This window comes from Trachypithecus francoisi, unplaced genomic scaffold (genome assembly GCF_009764315.1).
Source record: "Trachypithecus francoisi isolate TF-2019V2 unplaced genomic scaffold, Tfra_2.0 Contig01440, whole genome shotgun sequence".
In the NCBI taxonomy this organism is placed as follows: Eukaryota; Metazoa; Chordata; class Mammalia; order Primates; family Cercopithecidae; genus Trachypithecus; species Trachypithecus francoisi.
Genome location: NW_022681431.1, coordinates 18,458,754 through 18,485,814, shown reverse-complemented (window position 1 = coordinate 18,485,814; position 27,061 = coordinate 18,458,754). Strand labels below are relative to the sequence as shown.

The 27,061-nt window shown below is 44.4% G+C and overlaps 2 protein-coding genes across 6 annotated transcripts; both read right to left on the bottom strand.

Moving 5' to 3' along the window:
• Positions 1 to 1,639: 1,639 nt before the first annotated feature.
• Positions 1,640 to 26,300, bottom strand: UBXN8 (UBX domain protein 8). 5 transcript variants are annotated; one of them, XM_033230281.1, is made up of 8 exons: positions 25,227 to 26,300; positions 18,069 to 18,191; positions 16,482 to 16,552; positions 14,812 to 14,934; positions 13,027 to 13,149; positions 9,403 to 9,441; positions 7,034 to 7,108; positions 1,640 to 2,580 (listed from the first exon to the last, which is right to left on the bottom strand). In XM_033230281.1, exons 1-8 carry the CDS (start codon positions 25,312 to 25,314, stop codon positions 2,413 to 2,415), a joined length of 810 nt encoding a protein of 269 aa, XP_033086172.1. In that variant the 5' UTR covers positions 25,315 to 26,300; the 3' UTR covers positions 1,640 to 2,412. The 5 variants fall into 5 exon arrangements, with proteins under 5 accessions (XP_033086172.1, XP_033086155.1, XP_033086190.1 ...); XM_033230264.1 differs by having other exon boundaries at positions 25,044 to 25,329; XM_033230299.1 differs by lacking the exon at positions 25,227 to 26,300 and adding an exon at positions 18,728 to 18,877.
• Positions 5,895 to 6,994, bottom strand: LOC117094521 (60S acidic ribosomal protein P0-like). Its single transcript, XM_033230250.1, has one exon. It carries the CDS (start codon positions 6,923 to 6,925, stop codon positions 5,969 to 5,971), a length of 957 nt encoding a protein of 318 aa, XP_033086141.1. The 5' UTR covers positions 6,926 to 6,994; the 3' UTR covers positions 5,895 to 5,968.
• Positions 26,301 to 27,061: the final 761 nt, after the last annotated feature.

The following is a 27,061-nucleotide window of genomic DNA, read 5'->3' as shown; positions in this document are numbered from 1 at the left end:
CTAATTTTTGTATTCTGTAATTTTTGTATTTTGTATTCTTTGTAGAGATGGGGTTTCACCATGTTGCCCAGGCTGGTCTTGAACTCCTGGGCTCAAGCAATCTGCCCATCTTGCCCTCCCAAAGTGCTGGGATTATAGGCATGAGCCACCGCACCTGGCCTCATTTTTTTCAATGTGAGATATTTTAGAACCAACCTGCCCTCCCACCCCAAATTTAAGGTTGAGACTACTTACTATTTATTTTCCAAGAAGTATTAATTATCTAACATACAGTAGGTACTTCTAAGGGCAAAAAAACACAGTCCTTGCCTTTGAGGAAGTGCCTATTTCAGAAAACAAAACACAGCTATAATACAGTGTGCCAAATTCTACAGAAGGGGATAAAAGGAATGCCCAAGAGCCAGATGAGCTTTTTTTTTTTTTTTTTGAGACGGAGTCTCGCTCTGTCGCCCAGGCTGGAGTGCAGTGGCCGGATCTCAGCTCACTGCAAGCTCCGCCTCCCGGGTTTACGCCATTCTCTCGCCTCAGCCTCCCGAGTAGCTGGGACTACAGGCGCTCGCCATCTCGCCCGGCTAATTTTTTGTATATTTTAGTAGAGACGGGGTTTCACCGTGTTAGCCAGGATGGTCTCGATCTCCTGACCTCGTGATCCGCCCGTCTCGGCCTCCCAAAGTGCTGGGAATTTTTTTTTTTTTTTTTTTTTAGATGGAGTCTTGCTTTGGCACCAGGCTGGAGTGCAGTGGCGAGATCTAGGCTCAATGCAACTTCTGCCTCCTGGGTTTAGGCGATTCTCCTGCCTCAGCATCCTGAGCAGCTGGGATTACAGGTGCACACCACCACTCCCAGCTAATTTCTTTTTTTGAGACAGAGTCTTGCTCTGTCGCCCAGGCTGGAGTGTAGTGGCGTGATCTCAGCTCACTGCAGCCTCTGCCTCCTGGGTTCAAGCAATTCTCCTGCCTCAGCCTCCTGAGTAGCTGGGACTACAGGCGTTCGCCACCACACTAAGCTAATTTTTTGTATTTTTAATAGAGATGGGGTTTCACCCGTGTTAGCCAGGATGGTCTCCATCTCCTGACCTCGTGATCCGCACACCTCTGCCTCCCAAAGTGCTGGGATTACAGGCATGAGCCACCATGCCCGGTCAATTTTTGTACTTTTAGTAGATATGGAGTTTTACCATGTTGGTCAGGCTGGTCTTCAACTTTTTTTTTTTTTTTTTTTGAGACACAGTCTCACTCTGTCACCCAGTCTGGAGTGCAGTGCCATGATCTAAGCTCACTGAAACATCTGCTGGCCAGATGCAAGCAATTCTCCTGCCGCAGCCTCCCGAGTAGTTGGGAATTATAGGCGCCTGCCACTGCACCTGGCTAAATTTCGTATTTTTAGTAGAGATGGGGTTTCACCATCTTGGCCAGGCTGGTGTTGAACTCCTGACCTCGTGATGCACCCGCCTCAGCCTCCCATAGTGCTGGGATAATGGGCATGAGCCACTGTGTCCAGCCTGGTCTCGATCTCTTGACCTCATGATCCGCCCGCCTCAGTCTCTCAAAGTGCTAGGATTATAGGTGTGAGCCACCACACCAGGCCTGAGCAGACTTTTAAAACAGAGCACGAGAAAAGAAAAAAGGAGTGAGTAGAACAAAGTTAAAAGCCTTTTATAACCACACTTGGAGTCTGAACAGTGCATGACTTTATCATTATAAGCTTATAAGCAGGAGAGGGAAATGATCAGATACATTTTTTAAAATTCACCTATATTTTAATGCTTTCATAGTTTTATTTTTAAAAATACTGATTCATTTGGAACTTTGTAAATGTAACATTTAATACAAGTCAAAATTATGTAAATCGCAAACATTAGTTAAGTAAACTAATATATACCCATCAGAAAGAAACTGAAAGCCTCCAAGAGCTTTGAAGCCTCTTCCAAGTTTTTAATTTCACAGAAATACAGCAGAATAAACATTCCTGCTTATAAGACTTTGAAAAATTTGACTGAATCATGAAATATTGTGTGGTAAGACGGATTGAAGAGGCAAAAAGCAAAGTTCTATGGGTTTGTTTTCTAACACTGAGAAATAATGTCAGCTGGGAAAAAAATACCAATTACGGAGTGCCTTACTGCATACATTTTTACCTCATTTACATTTTTACCTCGTTCTCATTTGGTACATTGTAAAATGGCACAGTCTACAGATTATTATATGCAGAAAGCAATCCTTCTCTAATCCTATTCCCATGGATATCAATGTTCAATGTTTACTGCCATAAGCTCAATCAAGGTATGGTGTGGTTTTATCGTGAAGCCTTTATTGTGCCAGGAGGTCATGGCACAGCTGACTTCAAGCAGAACAGGGAGCATGTAGAGACTGGGTTTTGCCATGTTACCCAGGCTGGTCTCAAACTTCTTTCCTAGTTGGTCTGCTCCTTCTCTTCCAGGATGAGCACAGTGTCCACAGTTATTCCTATGTCCTCCAGCGACTGGCCCCCCTCCACTGCCAGAGGCCGTCTGGGAAAGGAAGTAGAAAGGCTGTATAGAGATGTGTGGTACCCAATTCTCATCATCCAGTCAAGTAAGACCTAGAAGATAAAAAGCTTGGCTTAGTCATTATCAAATACTTTACACACCGTGTCCCTTTAGACCACCATATCATTTTATAATTTTGTCAATGTAAAATCATATCCCTAGGAGTCATGGGACAGAATTTTCATACCTTTCAAAGAAACTTTCTAGAGCTTAAAGGAAAATAGCTTGCCATGAGTTTTGAGATAGGAATATTCTTTTTTTTTTTTTTGACATGGGAGTCTTGCTCTGTCACTCAGGCTGGAGTGCAATGGCATGATCTCGGCTCACTGAAACCTCCACCTCCTGGGTGTAAGCGATTCTCCTGCCTCAGCCTCCAGAGTAGCTTGGATTATACAGGCGCCTGGCACCATGGCCCACTAATTTTTGTATTTTTGGTAGAGATGGGGTTCCACCATGTTGGCCAGGCTGGTCTTGAACTCCTGACCTCAAGTGATCTGCCTGCCTGCGCCTCCTGAAGCGCTGGGATTAGGGCCATAAGCTACTGCGCTGAGCCAAAAATTAGCCAGGCGTGGTGGCAGGCACCTGTAATCCCAGGCCCTCAGGAGGCTGGGGAGGGAGAATAATTTGAACCCAAGAGGCGGAGGTTGCAGTGAGCCAAGATCCCGCCACTGCACTCCAGCCTGGGTGACACAGCAAGACTCTGTCTCAAAACTATATATATATATATATATATATACACACACACACACACACACACACACGTATGTATACATTTTTTTCCAAACATATAATGGCACAGAAGTTTGAGACCAGCCTGGGTAACATGGCGAAACCCAGTCTCTACAAAAAATACAAAAATTAGCCAGGCTCGGTGGTGCGTGCCTATAATCCCAGCTACTCAGGAGGCTGAGGTGCAAGGATCACCTGAGCCCGGGAAGGTCAAGGTTTCAGTGAGCTGTGATTGTACCACTGTGCTTCAGCTTTGGTGACAGAGTGAGAACCAATCTCACAAAAATAAATAAAAACAATTGTAAATTATCTGTCAGGAACACTGATCCTATTTACATTCACATTAACAAGTTATGATGGCCAGACACAGTGGCTCACACCTGTAATCCCAGCACTTTGGAAGGACGAGGCAGGAGACTCGTTTGAGCCCAGGAGTTCAAGATTGACCTGGTCAGCATAGTGAGACCCTGTTCTATTTTTAAAATATAAAATAAAAAATATTAAAGGTTTTCTGTTTTGTTTTTTGAGACAGTCTTGCTCTGTCTCCCAGACTGGAGTGCAGTGGCACAATCTCAGCTCACTGCAACCTCCGCCTCCCGGGTTCAAGCGATTTTCCTGCCTCAGCCTCCCGAGTAGCTGGGACTACAGGCGCCCACCACCATGCCTGGCTAATTTTTGTATTTTTAGTAGAAACAAGGTTTCACCATGTTGGCCAGCATGGTCTCGATCTCTTGACCTCGTGATCCGCTTGCCTAAGCCTCCCAAAGTGTTGGGATTACAGGTGTCAACCACCGTACCTGGCCAAAAAACTATTAAAGTTTTAAGAATCCCTGTTTTCCAATCTGGGTACTATTTCTTTTTAATCTTTGACGGTCTAGTTAGGTAGAAAATACGGTTTCATTTTATGTGTACTTCATTGCTTCTATGTGAGGCCAAACATTTTTTTCATATATTTATCTGTCACTGAGTCATCTTTAGGAAACGTGATATTCATGTGTTTCTTTCCTTGTCAGTCTACTGAGGTGTTTATCTTTTCCTTGATTTAAGTTCCTTATAAAAAATGACTGTCACACATAAATAGTAAAATGAGCTGGTTGTGGTGGCTCACGCCTATAATCCCATCACTTGGGGAGGCCAAGGTGGGTGGATCACTTGAGCCCAGTTTGAGACCAGCCTGGCCAACATGGCAAAACCCCATCTCTACTAAAAATACAAAAATTAGCCAGGAACGGTGGTGTGTGCCTCTGGTCCCAGCTACTCAGGAGGCTGAGGCACAAGAATTGCTTGAGGCCAGGAGATGGAGGTTGCAGTGAGCCATGATCGCACCACTCCATTCCAGCCTGGGTGACAGGGCAAGATTCTGTCTCAAAAAAAAAAAAAAAAAAAAAAAAATTCTAAACTTTATGGTTTATGGAATTTTTAATTTTTTTTTTTTTTTTTTGAGACGGAGTCTCACTCTGTCACCCAGGCTGGAGTGCGGTGGTGCGATCTCGGCTCACTGCAAGCTCCACCTCCCGGGTTCATGCCATTCTCTTGCCTCAGCCTCCCGAGTAGCTGGGACTACAGGCGCCCACCACCACGCCTGGCTAATTTTTTTGTATTTTTAGTAGAGACGGGGTTTCACCATGTTAGGATGGTCTTCATCTCCTGACCTCATGATCCGCCTGCCTTGGCCTCCCAAAGTGCTGGAATTACAGGCATGAGCCACCGCACCTGACAGGTTTTTTTATGTAGTCAAATCCAGTTATTTTCCATTACGGTTTATAGCATTCTTGTCACTGAAGGTTAAATACAACAAACAGGACAGAAAATTATTTACATATATTTTTAATGCACACATAATTATATGTTTAAATGTAATTAGAGATGGAAATATACCGAAATGTTAGTAACTGGTTTTGGCATGAGACTACAGATCAAATTTTTTTCTCTCTCTACTTTTCCATATTTTCCAAATTATCACTAACAACCACAGTATTGTTTTTATTATTTATTATTTTTGAGACAGAATTTTGCTCTGTCACCCAGGCTGGAGTGCAGTGGCATGATCTCAGCTCATTGAAACCTCTGCCTCCCAGGTTCGAGTGATTCTCCTGCCTCAGCCTCCCAAGTAGCTGAGATTACAGGCGTCTGCCACCATGCCCGGCTAATTTTCATATTTTTAGTAGAGATGGGGTTTCACCATGTTGGCCAGGCTGGTCTCGAACTCCTGACCTCAAGTGATCTGCCCACCTTGGCCTCCCAAAGTGTTGGGATTACAGACTGAGCCACTGCACCCAGCCCACAGTACCGTTTTTAAAAGAAAAAAAGTCTAAAGTTAATAGTGGCTACTTCCGAAGGATTTAAAAGCATATTGCCCATCAAATTATGAAAATGTAATGAAAGCAAACAACAAAGGAAAAATACACCAAAGGGAAAGAATGAGTCAAATGTGAATGCAGAGATCACAATTCAGAGACATCCAGCATGCATGCCTAGTTAGCCAAATTTCTGCAATGTGGAGTACGTGGAAATGTCCTTTATCCATACCTGATGGAAGGTGCAGGATGACAGTGTGATCACACCTTCCCAACGGCATGTGAATAAACTACTGCCAAATTCAACAAAGATACTTCTCTTTTTTTTTTTTTATTTTTTATTTTTTTTAAAGAAGTAAGCCTTTATTTCCTTGTTTTGCAAATAAAGCTGGCTAAGTTGGTTGCTTTTTGGTGATTAGTCAAAGAGACCAAATCCCATATCCTCGTCCGACTCCTCCGACTCTTCCTTGGCTTCAACCTTAGCTGGGGCTGCAGCAGCAGCAGGAGGAGCAGCTGTGGTGGCAGCGGCCACAGGGGCAGCAGCCACAAAGGCAGATGGATCAGCCAAGAAGGCCTTGACCTTTTCAGCAAGTGGGAAGGTGTAATCCGTCTCCACAGACAAGGCCAGGACTCGTTTGTACCCGTTGATAATAGAATGGGGTACTGATGCAACAGTTGGGTAGCCAATCTGCAGACAGACACTGGCAATATTGCGGACACCCTCCAGGAAGCGAGAATGCAGAGTTTCCTCTGTGATGTCAAGCACTTCAGGATTGTAGATGCTGCCATTGTCGAACACCTGCTGGATGACCAGCCCAAAGGAGAAGGGGGAGATGTTGAGCATGTTCAGCAGCGTGGCTTCGCTGGCTCCCACTTTGTCTCCAGTCTTGATCAGCTGCACATCACTCAGGATTTCAATGGTGCCCCTGGAGATTTTAGTGGTGATACCTAAAGCCTGGAAAAAGGAGGTCTTTTCGGGCCCGAGGCCAGTGTTCTGGGCTGGCACAGTGACTTCACATGGAGCAATGGCACCAGCACGGGCAGCAGCTGGCACCTTATTGGCCAGCAACATGTCCCTGATCTCAGTGAGGTCCTCCTTGGTGAACACAAAGCCCACATTCCCCCGGATATGAGGCAGCAGTTTCTCCAGAGCTGGGTTGTTTTCCAGGTGCCCTCGGATGGCCTTGCGCATCATGGTGTTCTTGCCCATCAGCACCACGGCCTTCCCTCGAAGGGACATGCGGATCTGCTGCATCTGCTTGGAGCCCACATTGTCTGCTCCCACGATGAAACATTTTGGATAATCATCCAATAGTTGGATGATCTTAAGGAAGTAGTTGGACTTCCAGGTCGCCCTGTCTTCCCTGGGCATCACGGCGGTGCGTCAGGGATTGCCACGCAGGGTTAAAGACGATGTCACTCCCACGAGGACGCCTGGCGAGAGAAAGATACTTCTCAAAATGCGAATTCCTTCACTTACCTGTGAGCTGCAGGACTTCAAAAACCTTCTCCTCAGGACATTCCCACTGGGACATCGGAGAGCAACAGTAACGACCTGAGGAAGAAAGATTCACATAAGAACTCCGATCCATTGCTTTTTGCAATACCTTTCATTCTATAAAACAGCTAAGCAGCTAAAAAGGACTTAGATGCTGCTTTGCTAATTATTAAGACATAGGTAGGGCATGGTGGTGGCTCACGCCTATAATCCTAGGACCTTGGGAGACTGAGACAGGCGGACCACTTGAGGCCAGGAGTTTGAGACACACTCCCCGACAAAAAATAGAAAAATTAGCTAGACGTGGTGGTGCATGCCTCTAGTCCCAGCTACTTGGGAGGTTGAAGTGGGAGAATTGCCTGAGCCCAGGGAATCTGAGACAGCAGCGAGCTGTGATCACGCCACTACACCCCAGCCTGGATGACAGAGCAAGACTTTTTTAAAAAAAGACATTATAAAATGAGAAGATGACAAATTAGTGTTTATTTTTCAACTGTCAAGAAACCCTTTATGACTAACATGATCATTAACTGTGCTGGGAGTTATGTGGGTATCATATTATGCATAAGTGGTAGTTTTAGAGCAGCACCCCTCCCTCTCAGGAAAGCTATGTTAGGAAATATTTCCAACAGGCCAGGTGCAGTGGCTCAGGCTGTAATCCCAGCACTTTGGGAGGCCAAGGTGGGCAGATCACTTGAGGTCAGGAGTTCGAGACCAGCCTGGCCAACATGGTGAAACCCCATTTCTCCTAAAAATACAAATATTAGCCAGGCATGGTGGCACATACCTGTGGTCCTAGCTACTCAGGAGGCTGAGGCAGGAGAATGGCTTGAACCCGGGAAGCAGAGGTTTCAGTGAGCTGAGATCGTGCCATTGCACTCCAGCTTGAGCAACACGGTGAGACTTGGTCTCAAAAAAAAAAAAGCTTTCCCATCAGGCACAGTGACTCACATCTATAATCCCACCACCTGGGGAGGCCAAGGTGAGAGGATCACGTGAGACCAGGAGTTGGACCAACACAGTGAGACCCAATCTTTACCAAAAAAAATTTTTTTAATTTAAAAATTAGCCAGGCCTGGTGGCATGTGCCTGCAGTCCTAGTTACTTGGGATGCTAAGGTAGAAGGATCACCTGAGCCTGAGAGGTTGAAAATGCAGTGAGCTATGATCGTGTCACTGCACTCCAGCCTATGAGACAGAGCAAAAAAAAAAAAAAAAAAAAAGAGAGAGCAAAAGCCTGTCTCAAAAAAAAAAAAAAGGTTTCCAAGGAGTATAGCTGTTGCCGAGCCCCAAGAAGTGGGTTCTCCTGGATTTATTGCCCAAATGACTTAATGGCTTTCAAGACAGGTGTGTGCTCCCCATACATGAGGAAGTGTCTATAAGTAGGGTGACCAGTGACAGGAGGGCACCACGTACTATGACTCAGCAACTGGGAAGAAGGCAGCTTGACACAGCTGGGGATCAGTCCTAGCCCAGCCCCCAACAGCAAACCACTCCTAAATTAAAACATCTACAATGTCGTTGCCCTCTTCATTTTCTCCTCTGAAAAGGAGAACTGCAATTTGAAGTCATTTGCCTAGTTTTTTTTCCTTTTTGTAGTGACAGGGTCTCACTATGTTGCCCAGGCTGGTCTTGAATTGCTAAGCTGAGGTAATCCTCCCATCTTGGCCTCCCAAAGTGCTGGGACATATGTCTATTTTGACTCTGTTTTAGTAAGCCATGCATTATCTGACCTAAAGTTCTGGAAAAGCCCACGTGTATCCTATGCCTGAGGCAGTGGGTGGGTGTAATCCCACCACTTTGGGAGGTCAAGACAGGCAGATCACCTGAGGTCAGGAGTTCCAGGCCCGCCTGGCCAAATTGGTAAAACCCCGTCTCTACTAAAAACACAAAAACTAGCCCGGTGTGGTGGCAACTACTTGGGAGGCTGAGGCAGGAGAATCGCTTGAACTCGGGAAGCGGACGTTGCAGTGAATTGAGATCATGTCATTGCACTCCAGCCTGGGAGACAAGAGCGAGACTTCATCTCAAAAAAAAGACAACTCAGCACACAGCAGGCTTGCAAAATAGGACTCATGCTGAGGAATTTGACACTACACTGCATTCCAAATAAGACCCACTAACTAGGAGGCTGAGGCAGGTGGATCACTTGAGCCCAGGAGTTCAAGGCCAGCCTAGGCAACATAGTGAGACCCTGTCTCTGTTCTAAAAAAGACCTAGTTACAGTATATCACGTGAACACTTACACTATCATATCTTTCTAAACCCAAGCTTAGATAAGACATATTTAATGGATGTTAAGCAAAGAAAATAGAAAATAAGTTTACTTTTCAAAGAGAATAACAGACTTACTTCTGCTGTTTGAGAAGGTTCTTCAGGTAAATCAGGAATCTAAAGAAAAGTATTGGTAAGAGGAATGTAAACATTTTCAAGAAGCAAACGAAAGTGTCAACGAGAAGAGTTCCTCTCAATACAGGTTTTAGACACACATCTAAGCTTACTTAAATCTTTACACATCCATAAAAAGTTTATAATGCAAATAGCTCAATTAATAAACATTTTTGGGCAAGGGTGCTAAAATTAATCATAAAAATAGGATTTGAGATAGTAGCTCCCAAGCTATACATATTTAAAGGATTTTGCTTCTATTATGTTCCAAAATATTACTAATATATAAAAATGTACTATTTTTTTAAAAAAGCCAGATACAGTGGCTTATGTCTGGAATCCCAGCAACTCAGGAGGCTGAGGCAGGAGGATCACTTGAGCTCAGAAGTTCAAGGCTAACCATTGCAACAAAGCAAGACTTTGTCACTTAAAAAAAAAAAAAAAAAAACATGATGTGTATGCATATACACATACATTTACATAAGAACAGGATAAATATTAACATGAATCAGCCAGGCGCAATGGCTCACGCCTGTAATCCCAACACATTGGGAGGCTGAGGCGGGCGGATCACTTGAGGTCAAGAGTTCATGATCAGTGTAGCTAACATGGTGAAACCCCATCTCTACAAAAATACAGAAATTATCCAGGCATGATGGCAGGTGCCCATAATCCCAGCTACTCAGGAGGCTGAGGCAGGAAAATCACTTGGAACCCAGGAAGCAGAGGTTGCAATGAGCTGAGGTTGTGCCACTGCATTCCAGCCTGGGTGACAGAGCAAGCCTCCGTCTTTTTAAAAAAAAAAAAAATTAGACCCCAAAATTATTTTGCTTCAAACATATACACATTTTATTTTATGTTATTTTATTTACTTATTTTTTTTCTGAGACGGAGTCTCATCCTGTCGCCCAGGCTGGAGTGCAGTGGCGTGAACTCAGCTCACTGCAAGCTCCACCTCCCGGGTTCACACCATTCTCCTGTCTCAGCCTCCCAAGTAGCTGGGACTACAGGTGCCCCACACCATGCCTGGCTTACTCTTTGTATTTTTTAGTAGAGACGGGGTTTCACCGAGTTAGCCAGGATGGTCTTGATCTCCTAACCTTGTGATCCACCCGCCTCAGCCTCCCAAAGTGCTGGGATTACAGATGTGAGCCACCGCGCCCGGCCCATATACAAATTTTAACATAAATATGAACTTATCGTCACTCACACTCCCAGGTGACTTCCAGAAACCATTTACTTTGGTTGCTTCTGTCATTTACTCATGTTTCCCTATTTCCATTAATCTATTAAGAATCCAGATATTGGGTTGGGTGTGGTGGCTCATGCCTGTAATCCCAGCACTTTCGGGGGCTGAGGCAGGCAGATCACCTGAGGTCGGGAGTTCAAGACCAGCCTGGTCAAGGTCAACATGGTGATACCCCATCTCTACTAAAAATACAAAAATTAGCCAGGCGTGCTGGCACACGCCTGTAATCCTAGCTACTTAGGAGGTTGAGGCACGAGAATCTCTTGAACCCAGGAGGCAGAGACTGCAGTGAGCCATGACTACGCCACTGCACTCCAGCCTGGGTGACAGAGTGAGGCTCTGTCTCAAAAAAATAAAAATAAAATAATGCAGATATTTAGACCATTTTCTCTCATTAAAACATTTGTTACCAATGACGTCATCTCCAGGAACTCTCTTTATTGATTAATACCACAGAATATATTTTATAACATGTAATCTAACCTTACTTGCATTTACTAAATAACTCATTTGTTTTCCTTTGGTATCAAAAGCATATGTGACTGTCAAGTAAAATCTGCCATCAGCAATAAGATAGTGTTATTAACAAAACACAAACATGAGTTTTTAATCAGTCCGTTTAGTTCATATTGACCTTTTTCAAATGTCAGTGATAGTTCAATAATCTGATTCCTCTGCTTAATCTCCACGATGGGACCAGGAAATCTCAGACTGAGAAGCAGTATCTTAGAAACTATTTTCAGGGAATAGACAGCCTCCCATCTTTCCCTAAGGGCCGGTAAAAACAGATTTCTTATTTCCAATCTTTTCCAACTCCAATCGGAATTACGTTAGGGATTGAAGATTTGAATGAAAAACATGTATAATAAACCTGGGCACTAATCCAAAGTGACTGATTGCTAATCTATTCCCTAGAAGGGCCGATAAGGAAAATTATACACTCATGTTAATGACAACTATTAGCCACTCACAAGACAGGGCTTGATAATGTCTTAAGTCAATAGGAATGCTTCCCTTCCTAAGCATTGTATTTTTCATTTTCACATCATCAAATTCCTTAAAAAGAATTGAGTATTTTTGGCCGGGCACAGTGGCTCACACCTGTAATCCCAGCACTTTGGGAGGCCAAGGCGGGAGGATCACGAGGTCAGGAGATGGAGACCATCCTGGCTAACACGGTGAAACCCTGTCTCTACTAAAAATACAAAAAAATTAGCCTGCCGCAGTGGCAGGTGCCTGTAGTCCCAGCTACTCAGGAGGCCAAGGCAGGAGAATGGTGTGAACCCAGGAGGCGGAGCTTGCAGTGAGCTGAGATCTCGCCACTGCACTCCAGTCTGGGCGACAGTGTGAGACTCCGTCTCAAAAAAAAAAAAAAAAGAATTGAGTATTTTTTTTTCTGAGACACAGTCTCACTCTATTGCCCAGGCTGGAGTGCAGTGACGTGATCTAGGCTCACTGCAACCTCCCCTCCCCCGGGTTCAAGAGAGTATCCTGCTTCAGCCTCCCAAGTAGCTGGGATTACAGGTGCCTGCCACTAATTTTTGTATTTTTAGTAGAGACAGGGTTTTACCATCTTGGCCAGGCTGGTCTTGAACTCGTGACCTCATGATCTACCCACCTCGGCCTCCCAAACTGCTGGGATTACAGGCATGAGCCACCACGCCCAGCCCTTTTTTTTTTTTTTTTTTGAGACAGAGTTTCACTATTGTCATCCAGGCTGGAGTGCAATGGTGCAATCTTGGCTCACTGCAACCTCCACCTCCCGGGTTCAAGCAATTCTCCTGTCTCAGCCTCCTCAGTAGCCGGGATTACAGGTGCCTGCCACCACGCCCAGCTAATATTTTTGTATTTTTAGTAGAGATGGGGTTTTACCATGTTGGCCAGGCTGGTCTTGAACTCCTGACCTCAGCTGATCTGCCTGCCTTGGCATCCCAAAGTGCTGGGATTACAGGCATAAGCCACCATGTCCAGTCAATAATTGAGTATTTTCTAAACCTATTATCATTTGTCTTTATTGCTTCCAAGTTGGATTCAGAGCATTAATATTAATATTGAACAAGGAAAAGTCTTTTTTTTTTTTTAATAGAGATGGGGTTTCACCATGTTGGCCAGGCTGGGCTCAAACTCCTGGCCTCAACCTCCCAAAGTGTTGGGATTACAGGTGTCAGCCATGGCGCCTAGCCTATTCTTAATAAAGGTGATCGCTTTGTAAGGTAGTGGGAAGACACCATCTGGATAAAAGGCCAGTCCTGATCTTCACCCAGTACACCACCTCACCCAGAGTTTGATACTCCTACTGCACACAAACACAATTCAATGCCAGGCATGAAGTACTTTACCTCCTTGCATGTGGGCTGTTCAGCAGGAGATGGAAATTCAGTTACAGGTTTAGGCAAGTTCTGGCTCTTTGCTGCTTCTCTATTTGATGTTTCAAAAGATGTCTGACTTGTACCTTCATCACCCTGGTCAAACACAAAAGACAATTTCTAAAGAGATGTTTTCTATCAACTTTATTACATTCACAATTGTTTTTCCTTTTTCTTTTTTTTTACCCTGATGGCCTGTCAGTAGAAAAATATCAGCAAGCCAGTATGAGACCCAAAAAATTAAAGCATAATCTCTGTCAACAAGAAAACACGAGGCTTGAGCAGGGTGCTGTGGCTCACACCTGTAATTCCAGCACTTTGAGAGACTGAGGAGGGCAGATCACCTGAAGTCAGGAATTCAAGACCAGCCTGGCTAACACAGTGAAACGCTGTCTCTACTAAAAGAATACAGAAATTGCCCGGGTGCGGTGGCTCAGACCTGTAATCCCAGAATTTCAGGACGCCGAGGTGGGCAGATCACTGGAGGTCAGGAGTTCGAGACCAGCCTGGTCAACATGGTGAAACCCCACCTCTACTAAAAAAAATACAAAAATTAGCCAGGCGTGGTGGCAGGCACCTGTAATCCCAGCTACTTGGGAGACTGAGGCAGGAAAATTGCTTGCGCCTAGGAGGTGGAGGTTGCAGTAAGCCGACATCATGCCACTGCACTCTAGCCTGGGTGATGGAGTGAGACTGTCTCAAAAACAAAAATTAGCTGAGGCAGAAGAATCCCTTGAACCTGAGAGGCAGAGGTTGCAGTGAGCTGAGATGGCGCCACTGCACTCCAGCTTGGGCAACAGAGCGAGACTCCACCTCAAAAAAAAAAGAAAACTTAAAATTGTAAACTTCTGTAGAAACTGACAAAATTCATACTCAGTGCTGAAGGAAAACATAACCAAAGTTTAATTTGACTTAAAAATCAGAATATATAATATATAATAACGTATATAACATGAGCTTAATACCTTGGAGATCTTGACTTGAGGAAAGATCAGAATGTTCTTGCCCTCATATAAGACAACAGCAATTTATTCAACAGTTTTAAAGACTATCTTATGTCACAGTTTTTGTTTGTTTGTTTTTTGGAGAAAGGGTCTTGCTCTGTCTCCCAGGCTGGAGTGCAGTGGTGGTCACAGCTCACTGCAGCCTTTTGACCTCCTGGGCTCAAGTGATCCTCCTGCCTCAACCTCCCAAGTAGCTGAAACTACAGCCACATACTATCACGTCTGGCTAATTTTTAATTTTTTTTTTTTTTTTTTAGAGACAGGGTCTTCCTATGTTGCCCAGGCTGGTCTCAAACTCCTGGTCTCAAGCAATCTGCCTGCCTCATCCTTCCAAATTGCTGGGATTACAGGCGTGAGCCACCACAACAGCTTTTTAAGGAACCAAGTTATATGCTCTTTAGGCACCAAAAAACACTTCACCAGCCAGGTGCAGTCCATGGTAGGATGCACCTGTAGTCCTAGCAACTTAAGAAGCTGAGGCAGGACGATCCTTTGAGCCCTGGAGTTTGAGGTTGCAGTGAGCTACGATCGTGCCACTGCACCCAGCCTGGGCAACAGAGAGAGACCCTATCTTTTAAAAACAAAGACCAACCCCTTAACCATGCGATAAACAAGTATGCTGAACAAAAACTGATATACAATCATTATCAATAAAATCTAAAAACAGACTAACATCAGTTTCAATTACAAATCAATCATGTAATAGGAAACACAGTAAGAGGATTCAAAATATAAAATGAGAATATTTTCCAACCCCAAGTTTGTGACCACTGCTTAATTTCCAGGCTTCACCCGTCATTTGATAAAAGCGCTCCTCCAGTTTTCTCAATTTCATTTCCTGGTGAGGTTTTAAAACGTTCTCTATGTATCTGCTGGCCTGTTCAAAACAACAAATTAGGCGTTGTTACTATACATTAATGTTCCTTAAAATATACGCTATCTATAAAGTTGTAAATAAGAACCAAGTAAGAGCCCTGCTGGCTGAACAGAGCCACTGCCTCCCTGTTTGGCTGCTTGGTTGCGGGCAGGCTCGTGCCGACAGGTAGACAGCAAGCTGGACAGACATTGGTTTTTGACCTGCCTGATTATGAAACTATCAACCAGGTTGTGGTTTTCATGCTGGGAACAATCCCATATCCTGATTCAAATCGAATGCCAGTATGGTAACTCCAAGGATTTGTCACAAATGGGAAACCAAGTGTCATCTTCAGAATTTCAGGTCTTAAATCTGGAGAGGGAAGCCAACATCCTTCGTTTTTGTTTTGTTTTTGTTTTGAGACAGAGTCTCACTCTGTTGCCCAGGCTGGAGTGCAGTGGTGCAGACTCTACTCACTGCAACCTCCGGCTCCTGGGTTCAAGTGATTCTCCAGCCTCAGTCTCCCAAGTAGCTGGGACTACAAGTGCCCATCACCATGCCCAGCTAATTATTGTATTTTTAGTAGAGACAGGGTTTCATCATGTTGGCCAGGCTGGTCTCAAACTCCTCACCTCAAGTGATCCACCCGCCTCTGCCTGCCAAAGTGCTGGAATTACAGCCGTGCACCACCATGCCTGACCCAAAATTTTTAAACAATTAGCTGAACGTGGTGATGTGTGTGTGGCTATAGTTCTAGCTACCCGGGAAGCTGAGGCAGGAGGATCCCATGAACCCAGGAATTTGAGGTGACAGTGAGCTATGGTTGTACCACTCCACCCCAGCCTGGGCAACAGAGAGAGGACCAGTCTCAAAAACAAACAAACAAACAAACAAAAAAACCAGTGGCATATCTATTCAATGGAATATTATTCATCTACAATAGGTAAATGCATACCAATAGAAAGCAGATTGGTGGTTGCCAGAGGATGGGAGGAGGGGAGAGTGGGGAGCGACTGTTTAAAGAGTATATGGTTTTCTTCATGGGAGATGGAACAGAGGTGGTAGTTGTGCAACCTTGTGAATGTACTAAATGTCACTGAACAGCCTGGTCAATTTTGGCTGGGCACAGTGACTCATGCCTGTAATCCTAGCATTTTGGGAGGCCAAGGCAAGTGGATCACCTGAAGTCAGGAGTTTAAGACCAGCCTGGCCAATATGGCGAAACCATATCTCTACTAAAAATACAAAAATTAGCTGGGTGTGGTGGTGCATGCCTGTAATCCCAGCTACTTGGGAGGCTGAGGCAGGAGAATCGCTTGAACCTGGGAGGCAGAGACTGCAGTGAGCCAGGATCTCACCACTGCTTTCCAGCCTAGGTGACAGAGTGAGACTCCATTTCGAAAACAAATAAGTAACATAAAATGGTCAAGTTTATGTCACATGAATTTGACCTCAATATATTTTTTTTAAATCTTAGCACACACAGAGAAGCAACAGACCTTACTTTTAATTGCCTCAGAGATTTTTGTATTTCTCTACGCATAAAGTCTCTAAAAATTCTGGCTTACCTTCTCTCCTTGTGCCTCTTGTTGCTTTTTTCTCACAAGTTTTTGTCTTTTCTTATTCTTTTCTTCTTCTTCTAAGACATCAAAACGTGAAAGTGCTTTTTACTTCCCAAATATCTCATTTGAAGTATAACCAATCAAATAATGTATCAAAAAAAGAAAAAAATCTGAAGTCTATGGTTGGGAGACCCTAAAATATCACACTGTCATTTATGTTTGGGTTGAATAGTATAACCTTTTAGGATTATGGTTTTATTCATAGTTAATTTGAAAGGGCTATACATTCAACACTGGTCACTTTCCTTTTATTTACTTACATTTAAATAAACAGTGAAAACACAATGTACCAAATTCACTAATGACAAGCTTCTTCCTAGTAGCATAGATAATATGTAGTTTTTGGTTTTAAGATTCACCTGTTCTGAGGCTAAGTACAATATTACTTTAAAAGGCTTCTAGGACTCACAAACTTTTGCTTACCAAAAATGAAACAGGCTGGGCAAAGTGGGTCAAGCCTGCAATCCCAGCATTTTGGGTGACTGAGGCAGGTGGATCATTTGAGCTCAGGAGCTAGAGACCAGCCTGGGCAACATGGCGAAATCCCACCTCTACAAAAACTACAAAAAGTAGCCAGATGCAGTGGTACACACCTGTAGTCCCAACTACTTGGGAAGCTGAGGCGAGAGGCTCACTTGAGCCTGGGAGGAGGAAGCTGCAGTGAGCCAAGATCATGCCACTGCATTCCAGCCTGGGTGACAGAGTAAGACTCTGTCTCAAATTTAAAAACCAAAAACAAGCATGATTTCCTAAAATTAAAAACATTTACATATAAAAGACAAAGGTGTCTAAGTAAAAACTGCTAGAACGAAACAAAAAATTAGGATGAAAAGCCTTTCAAGATGAATGGTAGATCAGCAGGGCGTGGTGTCTCATGCCTATGATCCCAACTTCGGGAGGCTGAGGCGGGCAAATCACGGGGTCAAGAGATCAAGACCATCCTGGCAAACATGGTGAAACCTCATCTCTACTAAAAATACAAAACTTAGCTAGGCATGGTGGTGCACGCCTGTAGTCCCAGTTACTCAGGAGGCTGAGGCAGGAGAATCGCTTGAACCCAGGAGGTGGAGGTTGCAGTGAGGCAAGATCACGCCACTGCACTCCAGCTGGTGACAGAGCGAGTCTCCATCTCCAAAAAAAAAAAAAGATTAATGATAGATACATTCACTCTGTAGAAGAGCTCATAAACTGTAAGTATCAAATGGCAGTTAAGCAACACAAACACACAATTTAAAACTAGGGAATTTACCACATAACAACTTAGAAATGATATAGCTTAAAAACACATATGTAAGAAAAATGTACAATTTCTCATAAAAATGTTGGGCGATAGTCCATGCAAAGCAATCATTACTAATTTTTAAAAACCACACACAAAAAAATCATGACTCAAGTTGTGATGATTACTCTCCCTGAAACTACACATCACAAATTAATAGTAAAATGGTTCTTACTGTGCAAAGTTCTAGAATAAAAAAAGGAAAGAAATTTGAGTAGAATGGCATAAAAGGGTAGCATAAATAATAAACTTACCCTTCAGATAAACTTGGGAAGATTTAAGTGAGTTAAGCCACGAGGTAGTCACAGAAATAATTAAAGTAAGAAGAGCAAGCAGTAAGAAAATCCGGCCACAAAGCAAAAGAAAATCCTTGATTCCTGACAAAGGAAAAAAACTAAAATTAAAATTCAAAACTTTTTGTTTTAAGAGACGAGGTCTCACTAGGTTGACTAGGCTGGTCTCAAACTCCTGAGCTCAAGTGATCCTCCTGTCTTGGCCTCCCAAAGTGATAGCTAGGATAATAGGCGTGAGCCAACACGCCCAACCCAAAACATTTTTCTTGATACTCCTAATAAATTATAACACATTAGAAGATTATCTGTACTGGGAAAGTATAGTAAAAGTTATGTAACTGTCTTATGATTTTGTTCATATATAGTCATCCCTTAGTATGCATGGGGTATTAGTTCCAGGACTCCTGAGTATACCAAAATCCACGGATGCTCAAGTACCTGATATAAAATGGCATAGTGTTCACATATAGTCTATGCTCCCACTTACTTTAAATCATCTATAGATTACTCATATATTACCCAATACGGCGTAAAGGCTCTATAAATAGTTGCTATACTTTACTGTTTATGGACAGGGAAAAAAGTCTGCACATGGTTGGGACAGACAAACATCCATTTACCCCATTTTTGTTCTGAATATTTTCTTTTCTTTCCTTCTTTAAGAGACAGTGTATTGCTCTTCTTGGTCTTGCTCTGCCACCCAGGCTGCTGGAGTGCAGTGGTGAGAACACGGCTCACTGCAGCCTCAACCTCCTGGGGCTCAAACGATCCACCTGCCTCAGCCCCGCCAAGTAGCTGGGACTACAGGTATGCACCACCACACCCAGCTAATTTCTGTATTTTTTGTAGAGATGGGGTCTCGCCATGTGGTCCAGTCTGGTCTTGAACTCCTGAACTCAGGCAATCTGCTCGCCTCAGCCTCCCAAGGTCCTGGGACTGTAGGAGTGAAACACAACACCCAGACTTTTCTGAATCGTCTCAATCCACAGGTGCTTAAATCCTCGCATGTGGAACTCACAGATACAGACAGATACAGAGGGCTTACTGTGTTCTCCTTTGGGCATTAAAAAACTCATAATGGTTGTCATTTCCAGAACAAATGTACAGAGCATAATTCTAGAATAAACACTATCTTGGGAATACAGTTATAATTAGAGCAATCAGCTACACTAAAAATATGAATATCAGTAATATATAAGTTGTAGTTTCCCATAGAGAGAAAATTACATAACTAGAAATAAAATTGTGAAAATATCGTGTTGGTCGGGTGTGGTGGCTCACGCCTGTAATCCCAGCACTTTGGGAAGCTGAGGTGGGCAGATCACGAGGTCAAGAGATCAAGACCATCTTGGCTAACACAGTGAAACCCTGTCTCTACTAAAAATACAAAAGATTAGCTGGGAGTGGTGGCGGGTACCTGTAGTCCCAGCTACTTGGGAGGCTGAGGCAGGAAAATGGCATGAACCCAGGAGGTGGAGCCTGCAGTGAGCAGAGATCGCACCACTGCACTCCAGCCTGGGCAACAGAGAGAGACTCCGTCTCAAAAAAAAAAAAGAAAAAGAAATCATCCTGTCAAATTCAAATTCTAGTTCTATGATAAACATTCTCACGGAAACACCAAATCCTTATTTCTCACAACTGTGCAACTGTGTGCTTCTGTATTTCTTGACATTTAGTCACCTGTAAGTAAAATTACAATGTACATGCTTGCCGAGGAAAAAGTAAAAATATAGTATTTGGTCTTTTTATTTATTTATTTATTTTTTCAGATGGAGCCTCACTCTGTTGCCCAGGCTGGAGTGCATTGGTGCAATCTTGGCTCACTGCAACCTCTGCCTCCCGGGTTCCAGCTATTCTCCTGTCTCAGCCTCCTGGGTAGCTCGGACTACAGGCATGCACCACCACGCCTGGCTAATTTTGTATTTTCAGTAGAGACAGGGTTTCACCACATTGGACAGGCTGGTCTCAAACTCCTGACCAGGAGTGGGTGGTGATCTGCCTACCTTAGCCTCCCAAAGTGCTGGGACTACAGGCATGAGCCACCGCACCCAGCCAGTATTTGGTCTTATATTAAGAACCAAAGTGAAAATTATTTGAGCAAAAATCTACTACCTACTTTGCATAATACAATTTGGCAAATGTTGAGGGACAGGAGACAAAGCTGGGTTAAAAATGATTTCCATCCTTTCGGAATTTTTACTCTTGTTTTGTGTTTTTAATTCTCAAAAGATAAATGGCAGAGATACAGAGGAATCCAATGTGATCAAGGCTGGTAATTAGTCAACTAACCAAAACTTAAAGAAGGAATTAGAAAAACATATATATAGGCTGGGCGAGATGGCTCATGCCTGTAATCCCAGCACTTTGGGAGGCCAAGGCAGGCTTATCACCTGAGGTCAGGACTTCAAGACCAACCTGGCCAACATGGTGAAACCCCCATCTCTCCCAAAATATAAAAATTAGCCAGGCATGATGGTGGGTACCTGTAATCCCAGCCACTTGGGAGGCTGAGGCACGAGAATGGCTTGAACCAGGAGGTGAAGGATGCAGTGAGCAGAGATCAGGCCATTGCACTCCAGCCTGAAACTCTGTCTCAAAAAAAAGAAAAAGAAAAAGATATACAGACTTAAATGTTTTATTTTAAACTGAAAACAGATGTATACTCTTGCCTTTTTTTTTTTTTTTTTAAGATGGACTCTCACTCTCTTGCCCAGGCTGGAGCGCAGCAGTTGATCACAGCTCACTGCAGCCATGACCTCCAGGGCTCAAGCAATGGTCCCATGTCAGCCTCCCAAGTAGCTGGGACCACAGATGTGGGCTATCAGATAATATATATATATTTTTTTCCAAATGATGCCCGCTTCTTGGCCTCCCAAAGTGCTGGGATTACAGGCGTGAGCCACCATACTTGGCCTAATATTATTCTTTTAAAAACCCTACCAATTTAAAGTTGTTTAGAGAAGAAGTATGACTTAAAAAAAAAAACATAGCTCTTCCAACTTGACAGTATTAACTATTGATTCAGGTGTTATTCAATACGACATATAATTTAATTTATTTTATCTCTGGCCAATACAAAAGTAGTTTAATGTCTAGAGTATTAGTATGTAAACAAACCACTGAGGCCGGGCGCGGTGGCTCACACCAGCAATCCCAGCACTTTGGGAGGCCGAGGCGGGAGAATCACGAGGTCAGGAGATAGAGACCATCCTGCCTAACATTGTGAAACCCCATCTCTACTAAAACATACAAAAAATTAGCTGGGCATTGTGGCGAGCACCTGTAGACCCTGCTACTTGGAGGCTGAGGCAGGAGAATAGCATGAACCTGGGAGGCGGAGCTTGCAGTGAGCCGAGATCTTGCCACTGTACTCCAGCCTGGGCGACAAAGCGAGACTCCATCTCAAAAAAAAAAAAAGAAAAGAAACCACTGAGGCAAGGCGCAGTGGCTCACACCTATAATCCCAGCACTTTGAAAGGCTGAGGTGGGTGGATCACTTGAACTCAGTTCATAACCAGCCTGGGCAACATGGTGAAACCCCATCTCTACTAAAAATACAAACATCAGCCAGGCATAGTGGTGAACACTGGTAATCCTAGCTACTTGGGAGGCTGAGGCATGAGAATGGCTTGAACCTGGGAGGTGGAGAGTGCAGTGAGCTGAGATTGCGCCACTGCACTCCTGCCTGGGCAACAGAGTAAGACTCTGTCTCAAAAAAAAAAAAAAAAAACCCCATTGAGGTGTGGGATTTATGTTTCATACTACTGCTGTTCTAACAAGCAATCTGCAAACATCACATGGGAATATGAAAGAACTCTATTTGTGTGTATATCTTTTGAGAAAAAAACATTTTTAAGGTTTTTGTTTTGTTTTGTTTTTTTGCTTTTCTTTTTGAGACAGAGTCTCACTCTGTTGCCAGGCTGGAGTGCAGTGGTGCAATCTCAGCTCACTGCAACCTCCGCCTCCCAGATTTAAGCAATTCTCCTGCCTCAGCCTCCCGAGTAGCTGGGACTACAGGCGTGCGCTACCATGCTCCGCTAATTTTTGTATTTTTAGTAGAGACAGGGTTCCAGCATGTTGGCCAGGATGGTCTTGATCTCTTGACCTCATGACTTGCCCACTTCAGCCTCCCAGAGTGCTGGGATTTTTTTGTGTACTTAAACTACAGACCCCATAAGCAGTGTACTTCAACGGATAACAAACGTGAGGAACTGGCCTTAAAATATTTAGCTTAGGCCAGGCACGGTGGCTCACGCCTGTAATCCCAGCACTTTGGGAGGTCAAGGCGGGTGGATCACAAGGTCAGGAGTAGGAGACCAACCTGGCACAACATATGAAACCTTGTCTCTACTACAACTACAAAAAAAATTAGCCAGTCATGGTGGCACATGCCTGTAGTCCCAGCTACTCAGAAGGCTGAGGCAGGAGAATCTCTTGAACCCTGAAGGTGGAAGTTGCAGTGAGCCGAGATTGCGCCACTGCACTCCAGCCTGGGTGACAGGGTAAGACTCCGTCTTAAAAAAAAAAAAAAAAAAAAAATTAGCTTAAGTACAAGTAAAATGTATTGACAACAAAGGTTTTTTTACACAGTAGAAAAAGACAATGCAGGCCGGGCACAGAGGCTCATGCCTGTAATCCCAGCACTTTGAGAGGCTGAGGCGGGTGGATCACCAAGTCAGGAGATCGAGACCATCCTGGCTAACACAGTGAAACCCTGTCTCTACTAAAAATACAAAAAATTAGCTGGGCATCGTGGTGGGCGTCTGTAGTCCCAGCTACTTGGGAGGCTGAGACAGGAGAATGGCGTGAACCCAGGAGGCAGACCTTGCAGTGAGCCAAGATTGTGTCACTGCACTCCAGCCTGGGCAACAGAGCGAGACTCCATCTCAAAAAAAACAAAAGACAAGGCTAGTTTTTCAATATAGGTCTGAATATTAGTATAGGCATAACCAGCCCTGTTGCTGGTATAAAGTATGATATGTAAAACAGACTTAAATAATGTTAACAAATAATTATTGGAAGCTCACTATCAAGAATCCAAAGGTAGCAAAAACAAAAAAAAAAAAGGAAAAAATATATTAAAAAAAAAAAAACTTAAACAGGGAAAACAATCCAAAGGAAACAATCATTCATTCAGAATTCTGAGAAAGAAGCTAATTCCATAAAAATTTCAAGAGCTAGACAAAGATGCTGCCAGGAGCGCAGGTGCAATTTCTAGAACCCTTGTCCCTAGTTCTATTAAACTAGACACTGGTAAGTGCTGGGAATACAAAAACAAATTCCATTTGGTCTCTGCTTTCAAGAAACAGATTTCTGGCTGGGCATGGTGGCTCACACCTATAATCCCAGCATTCTGGGTGGCCAAGGTGGGCAGATTGCTTGAGCCTAGGAGTTCCAGACTAGTCTGGGCAACATGGCAAAACCACTTCTCTGCAAAAAATACAAAAAATTAGCTCGGCATGGTGGTGTGGCACCTGTAGTCCTAGCTACTCAGGAGGCTGAGGTGGGAGGATCACCTGAGCTGGGAAGTCCAGGCTCTGCAGTAAGCCAGTAAGCCATGACCGTGCCACTGCACTGCAGCCTGGGTGACTGAGCAAGACCTTGTCTCAAAAAAAAAAAAAAATAAATGAGCAGAGTAGGGGTGGATGTTGAAAAGACAACGAAACAGGTGAATTTTGGAAATGGTGAGTGTGAATTCAACATTTGTGATCCTTTGGATAAAAGTCTTGTTACATTCCAACACAGCTTGAGTGAGTGGGAAGCATCAGGAGAGTCTTTGTACATCTTTTTTTAAAGCATTTTATTTTCATTTCTTATTGCAGGCAACATTTCTAGGCATCTGACTCCTTATGAGCAGGGAGAAAAGGTGGAGAAAGAGAGGGAGTACACAAAGCCAAGTTTCATTATGGTCTCTAACTTTAGAATTGACCTTAAAAAGGGAGACAGACATGTAAACTGATCACTGAAATGTCCAAAAATCAACTCATGATTCTCAGCATCTCCACTGTTTTTCTTTCCATTTCTCCCTTTACCAGTAGCACTACCAAATACCTAGGTTTGTTCAATCCCCCATGAGGCAGTCGTCCTCGAATCCTTCCTTTCCCTTGCCCCAAACATCAACCCATAAACAAAGCCTGTTGGTTGATCCTACTTCGTCAATATCCCGAATCTGTCTACACTTCATCTCCTCTTTTATTGTCCTAGTCCAGGTCATCATCACCACTTGTCAGCTTCCAAAGCCTGACGTGCCTCACTGCTTCCACCATAGCTTCCGTCCAAAGTATTCTCCATACAGAATCGAGTGACCTTTTTAAAGCCTTAGAGAAGTCACTTAATCTCCCTAAATTTCAGTTCCCTCAGCTGTAAAATGGGGATTATAATAGTGCCTACCCGCCTCTGACTGCAGTGCAGATTAAATGAGATAATAACCAGCACCTGGTATTTGGCTTATAATAGGTGTTCAATAAAAGTCATTATCCTGAGCCAATTCCTCCTCCTCCTCCTCCCAGCTCTCCTTGATTCAGTCACAATGGCCTTCACCTTTTCCTCCAACACGTCACAATCTTTTGCCTAGAATACTCCTCCCCTCCCCAACCCCTTCCCTGCCTCCACTGGCTTTTCACGGGTGTGGCCCCTTATTTAAATCTCAGGGCCAGGCGCAGTGGCGCAGGCCTGTAATCCCAGCACTTTGAGAGGCCGAGGCAGGAGGATCTCTTGAACCCAGGAGTTCGAGACCAGTCTGGGCAACATAGTGAGACCCTGTCTCTAATTTAAAAACAAAACAAAACAGAAAACCTCTCAGCCTAAATTCTCAGAAGGCCTTCATCTTATCAACCTGTTGATTTCCTTTTGAATGCTCACCAGGATACAGAAGCACTGTCTATGATTGCCCCTGTGCTCTTTGTCGCTACTCTCTTACACGCAAAACCACTACACTTGGAGGGAAAAAGTTCCCCGAAGTGAAGTCGGCTCCGGAAGTGGGAGGCAGGCACGATGCAGTCTGGGAGTTGTAGTCAAAGCCGCTCCGAAGCGACGCAGTCGACGAAGCGGTCATTCTATGCAACATTCCTGCGAAAATTACCCAGCTGCAACTGTCGAAGGGAAAAAGTCAACACTTACCTATATCCGGGACCCCACGCCGTAGCTCCAGACACACAAGGGGGACAGCAGAGAGGAAAAAAATACCAACAACCCCACGTGCAGCCATGGTGGCGGAAGCGCCCGGTCCAAGCGGAAAGCCCGCCCCTTCCGGCCGCGTTTTCTGGGGGAGGAAGTGGAACTCTTCCTGCAGCGGGCAGGCTGGGAGAGGGTAGTGTGCCACGGCTGCGTAGTTATTGAGGGCGCGCTAAGCCCAGTGTTTTTAACTCATAGTCTGTAGCCGTGTTTCAGAAGAAAGGCAAGTAGTCCCCCAAGTCACATGATGTCCAGAGGAGCGTAGGCTCTAGAGTGGTGGCTCCTTGGAGGGTAGCCCGGCAGGGGCTGCCCCTACGGTCTCTGCAGCGTCGGTGAGAAAGCGCTTTCCAGAGGGAAATGAAGCCGAAGAAAAAGCTGATGCTGTGAGGAGGCAGCCTGGCCCCCCTGACCTTGTGGCCGTAGAGGATGGATGTGGGCAATAGCACCTTCCTTATCTCCCTAACAGTTCCTGCTTCCTGTTCCCGACCGCACTCTCTGGTTCCTGCAGAAAGACAACTCGAAAGTGGGGCCTGATTCCAAATACCTGCCCCTCAACAAGCACGTCCTAATGCCATGTCCTGGAGACCCGCTACCCCTTGTTGCGCCACTTGTCCGTTTTTCCCGTATGCGTTATTGTTAACCTTGACTTCATAGTTGTGTGACCTCATTGCCATCTGTAACTTACCACTGTGCACTTCTCCCAACCTACTGAGGTCCTCCCAACCTACATTTCATACTTAGAAATTATCTTTCTTGGCCTGGCTCACGTCTGTAATCTCAGCACTTTGGGAGGCCGAGGCGGGCGGATCACAAGGTCAGGAGTTCGAGACCAGCCTGGCCAATATGGTGAAACCCCGTCTCTACTAAAAATACAAAAAGTAGCAGGGCGTGGTGGCAGTCACCTGTAATTCCAGCTATTCGGGAGGCTGAGGCAGGAGAATTGCTTGAACCCACATGCGGAGTTTGCTTTGAGCCGAGTTTGCGCCACTGCACTCCAGCCTGGGCGACAGAATGAGACTCTGTCTCAAAAAAAGAAAAAAATTTTATTTCCTTGCCGGGCGCGGTGGCTCACACCTGTAATCCAGCACATTGGGAGAAAAAAAGAAAAATTATTTTTCCTGACCCATCCATCTGTCCTCCCACCTCACTCCAGTTTAGCTGATCTTGACACTGAGCTCCACAGTTTGGTACTCTACAACTCTTGGAGATTCAAATATATACAAGTTACTGAATTTGTCCTCAAGAAACTCAACTTACTCGACTTTGGTTCTATGGAGAAGAAAAAAAAAACTGGGAAAGATAGCCCTGTAAGCAAATAAATACAATGCAGTGCCTGAGTGCTGTGATAGAGATATACACAGGGTGTTGCAGAACCATACCCCCGGAAGGCTTGCAGAAGGCTTTCCAAAAGGAAGTCCCGCCTACATTGTGTTGAAAGGTTAGGAATCTTGGCAAGGGTGCCCAGGAATGGTGGGATTTCAAGGTTAGGAAACTGAGTGCAAAGGAACTACCAGTGATTATTGCTGCAGTTTAGAGCTTGAGGCCGGACTCGGTGGCTCACTCCTATATTCCCAGCACTTTGGGAGGCTGAGGGAGGCAGATTGCTTGAGCTCAGGCGTTCGATACCCCTCTGGGCAACATAGCTAAACCTGTCTCTCAAAAAAAAAAAATAGCTGCGTGTGGTGGCGTAGCCTGTGGTCCCAGCTACTCAAGAGGCTGAGGTGGGAGAATCCCTTGAGCCCAGGAGGTCAAGTCTGCAGTGAGCCAAGATCATGCCAGTG